Consider the following 4,480-nt stretch of genomic DNA (forward strand, 5'->3'; position numbering starts at 1 on the left):
TTCACTTTAAGGAATGGATTAGAACAACACAACTTTCATGGTGGTCACTTCAAACCTTATATATTCTCTAATATGTTTGTTATTTTCAATAGAATATTTGAGGTATGGAAATAAATATTGTGTTTATTCAACTTGCATAAATAATATTCTCATCAAATAAAATGTATTAAGAAGAATTTATATAACCAAGTCTTTAAGATTTATTGGTTCAAAATCTTACAAGCTTTCATAAATTTATAATAAGCTTTACGAATTTTGACATTCCGGGTGTTATGTTATAAATGAATCTTGATTACAATTCAACCGTGTTTATAACTTGTGATCATATACCACGTCAGATGCAACATCACTAAACAAGTGCCACATCAAATGTCACGTCATCAAAAAAGCCACGTTGGATGCCACGTCACTAAATAAGTGCCACATTAGATGCCACGTTAGCAAAAAAATGGCCACGCAAAATGCCACATCACTAAACAAAGTGCCACATCAGCACAAAAAAAAAACTGATTCAGTTAGTTTGGGAGTGTCAGAGGAAAATAAGTTAAATGTTAGGAGTGTTGTGGTACAAACCGAAAGTTTGGAGTGCTATCGGCCAATTGGTGAAAGTTGAGGTTATTTAAATACAGTATCTTTTTGAATTTTACAAATAATTGTTTTTATTTTATTAAATGTGAATATCTAATTTGTAATTGTTTATTCATATCTACTTTTTTAGATTCTAAGTTAATAAACTTATCTTTGTTCTATAAAATTTACATACATATAATTGAATTACACTCAACACACTTCTAATCATTGAAAGCTCCCAACAGGATTCTGGTGAGCAAAAACTTTTGACCTCCTCAACTCCTTACAAACACGATCTAACATTGCCAAAAAATCTCTCACAATCACAAAGATCCGAAGAGGGTTCTCATCATCTTTACTCATACTTCCATGAAAATATTCAGTAATTTGCTTCACAAGTTCTAGCACTTTTTGTTCATTTCCTTCCAACTCCTTGAGATGTTTTACAGCATAGTTAAAGAATGAGTTCATGGATTCACCAAAGTTCAAATCTTTGTTCAGCAATGTTTGCAATCTACACATCCCTTGAGAGAGATTAGAAACTGAGCTTGCTATTACCGCGAAGTCTATGGTGGCGGTTCTCTTCACATTGCATAGCTCGGTACTAAGACCGCCCACAAGTTCCAAACCCATGTTTCTATAGTCATCTTCTCTATCTTGGACGTTTCTTCTCTTGTTCTTTTGATTGATCTTTCCTATGATGCTATCAGAAGCTCGTACGCCTTCTGAACGAACAATTTCTTGGACTACAAAGTGAAGTAACGTGGTCTTTCCGTCAGTCCCTTTTAAATCGGCTAGCTTAAGTAATGCGTCGAGCTTGAATGCTTTTGCTCTTCCCCTTATGGTTCCTACATTCATACGGTTTCCCATTTTCAAAACCGCCTCTAGAAGTTTTAGGAATAGCCGACTTGACCTCAGTTCTTTACATGCCTCCTGACACAACATAAGTTCGATTTAGAGAAGTTGTAACATTTTATTTGTCTACAAATAGTTTACAAATTTGTTTTTGGTTATCCGAGTGAAAACTTTCAAGGAGGTCACCCATCATCGATTGCGCCCACTTAAGCACTCTCAGAACAAAAACAAATTTGTGAGCTTCTTGTGCGAAGTTGATATGAATGGTAGGATGTTACAAAAAAAAAAGTCTTTAGGTATTGTACATACCTCAAGCACAGAGAATGTTGTTCGAAGATGAGTGACTTCATCTTCAAACGTTTCTCGATATAGCAATGCTTGGATTCTCTGGAACGCGTATGGGATTCTTAGGATTGTTGCAATGAATGTCTCTGCTGAGCCCAAGTCACCTTTGTAGCTTGTTATCTTAGCTTCTTCCTCCTTTGTTGGTTCCATCTTTATCAGTACTTGTAGCTGTTGTAGATTCAATCCACTTCCTATGACCAGGACATGATGAAATTAATTGTTGAATGTTACATCCAATTTGGATTACGGGCTATTAATTGGATTTTTACCTCGTACTAGTGCACAACAAACTTGTTCGGGCGTGGCATTTAGAGCTTTAAAGAGTATTGTTAGATTCTGAAGTCTTTTTGGCTCAAGAATATGTTTACCAAGAGAGGGGCTTTTGTTTTTCAGTTCTTCATTAGTATTGTGTTGATTGTAATTAGTATTGTGTTGATTGTAACTGAAAAGTGACTCAATCAATTCTTCATCAAACCTGTTTTGTGTTTCATCAATTCTATGTACAATGCGAGACGTTTCAAGCAAGGGAAATTTAGCAAACCAGACTATTGACTGGTCAAACATCCAAAAATAAACATTAACTTAACTTTTAACTAATAAACATTGACTGGATGAATCACTTAGAAAATGACATGTAGACATCTATGGGTATTATCATTTTTTTTTAACGGTGAGAATCTTTAACTTATTGTGAGAGATTACACACCCTCCTAAACAGAGGGTCAGGACCCTACTTTACTCTGGCCAGACTATGTTGTCTTAACCGGGTCCACGCTGACGTCAGAGTTTGGCTAACGGCATTCCCCGAGAAACCATATCACTCACTGCCAGTGGCAAGGGCTTGCGCCGCCACAAGAGAGAATCTCTTTAGCGTCACGCACGGTGGACTAAAACCTGGGATGGCTTGGGCTCGAACTCTTGACCTAGGGTATGGGAGAACTAGCCTTCATTGCCTTTATTCACCAAATATGGTACTAATGGGGATTTTACTTGGATCTACAAGGAGAACCCAAGTCTTTCCAATCACTAGACCACAAGTGATGAATTTTTAGGCATGGGCCTAGGCCCTAGTTCCCCCAAGTTATTGGGCCCCCATTTAAAAAATATATATTCCAATCCAAATTTTTGTTTGAGCCCCAAAAAATGTCTAATTTAGTGAAATGCTACCTTTAAAAAAAAAAAAGTTAGGCCTACATTTTTTATATACGTTCAGTCATACTTAATTTATGGATCCTATTTTCTATCCTCACTAAAAAAAAAAAAAAAATCCTAGATTCATCATTGTTAGCCACGATAATATTTGGAAAACAGTCTGGGTTTTTAAAAAGTTTTAGGCCGAGCCGTCTCTTGCACTGAGTACACCATATGCTAGCCACGACGCCAAAAGATCCCATATGATGCACTCAGAGACTGCTACATTGTGTCCCATTGATTTTATTTATAAAAAGTAGAAACTCAAATGTTTGTTTTGGATGTTTGATCAGTCAAATCTAATTTGGTAAATGTTCAAGTAATCTATGCAAAAATAATACAATTTGCTTACTCAAATGAGCTTGATTTGAGCTTGTCCCAAACCATGGAACTGTCTGGTGCCGCTCGAACTTTATCCCAATGAAGCGGATTCAGCTTTGGTGTCCGGTTTGATCCTGAGCAAGAATCAGATGTCGTTGACGATTCCAACAAGAATGTGGTGGAAGAAGATGAAGACTGATATCTTGGTGGTTGTGGTGGTGGAGGTACTAATGTTTCATTGAAAGATTGGAAAGATCTATCATCATCATCTTCATGGTACTTCAACGATTCAACTAAAACCGCATCACTAGCAGATGAATCCAGATTCTCAGAATTTGATAATATGTTCCTCACAGTAAGCATTTCATGTTTCGTATCATCTTCTTCCAGATGATTTAATCGATCCCGATCTTTGGAACAATGTTTTAAACTAGTAACTAGTGGCGGATCAGAAGAAAATGCCTCCGCTTTAGTATTATCCGATGTAGATTTTGTTCTTCTTGGTGTTCTCAGGTTTTTAAAGCACAAGAATAGAAAAATGAGACAGATGATACATGTGGCTGAACAGGCAGCAACTAGAACCGCCACGAGAAGCATTCTATTCTCGTCATCACTCTGGTCTGGCAGGGTAACTGTAACAGGTGGTGGCAAATGGTGACGGTTTTGCCTATGGACATGATGTTGCGATGGAGCGTGTGAGGGTATTGGCGATGTTGACGGTGACGGTGATGGTGATGGTGAGGGTGATGGTGAGAGATTGAAATGTGGTTTTCTGGTGGTTTTGAATCTGATCAGAGATATGAGTTTTTGGCATGTTGATGGTGAAACTTGCAGATTTTGGGTAGTGTATAATGCACAAACAATGAGTGTGGTGAGGAGGAGGATGAGGATGATGATCTTACAATTACACTTCATGATGATATAAGATATGGGTGTGCCTTTCTGATGGGATTATAAGGATGATGATGATGTTAAATGCTACTATTTTGAGGAATCTTGGTGTTAAGACACTTGGAGTTTGTAGGGGCCTTGATCTTTAATCCCATTAATTCCCTGTCTTTGTTACTATGCATTTTTGGCGCATTGCGATAGATGTTGGGTTTATAAGAAACGTCTAACCTCAAATACATGTTATGGAAATATTGATTGTGTATGAAACGGGAATATAATACATTTTGCCATTAGATCTAAAATTTGG

General features: G+C 37.1%; 1 protein-coding gene across 1 annotated transcript; it reads right to left on the reverse strand.

The window, feature by feature from the left end:
• Positions 1 to 795: 795 nt before the first annotated feature.
• On the reverse strand, positions 796 to 4,197 carry LOC110877790 (formin-like protein 11). Its single transcript, XM_022125994.2, has 4 exons — positions 3,314 to 4,197; positions 2,040 to 2,245; positions 1,735 to 1,961; positions 796 to 1,503 (listed from the first exon to the last, which is right to left on the reverse strand). Exons 1-4 carry the CDS (start codon positions 4,195 to 4,197, stop codon positions 796 to 798), a joined length of 2,025 nt encoding a protein of 674 aa, XP_021981686.1.
• Positions 4,198 to 4,480: the final 283 nt, after the last annotated feature.

The sequence above is a fragment of the Helianthus annuus genome, chromosome 9, assembly GCF_002127325.2.
Source record: "Helianthus annuus cultivar XRQ/B chromosome 9, HanXRQr2.0-SUNRISE, whole genome shotgun sequence".
NCBI classification, from domain to species: Eukaryota; Viridiplantae; Streptophyta; class Magnoliopsida; order Asterales; family Asteraceae; genus Helianthus; species Helianthus annuus.

Coding starts and splice junctions, on each gene's coding strand:
- LOC110877790 (XM_022125994.2), bottom strand. CDS start 4,197: ATGAAGTGTAATTGTAAGATCATCATCCTCATCCTCCTCCTCACCACA. Junction 1,962..2,039: donor TTGTTGTGCACTAGTACGAG/GTAAAAATCCAA, acceptor TCCTGGTCATAG/GAAGTGGATTGAATCTACAA. Junction 1,504..1,734: donor CAACATTCTCTGTGCTTGAG/GTATGTACAATA, acceptor ATGTTGTGTCAG/GAGGCATGTAAAGAACTGAG.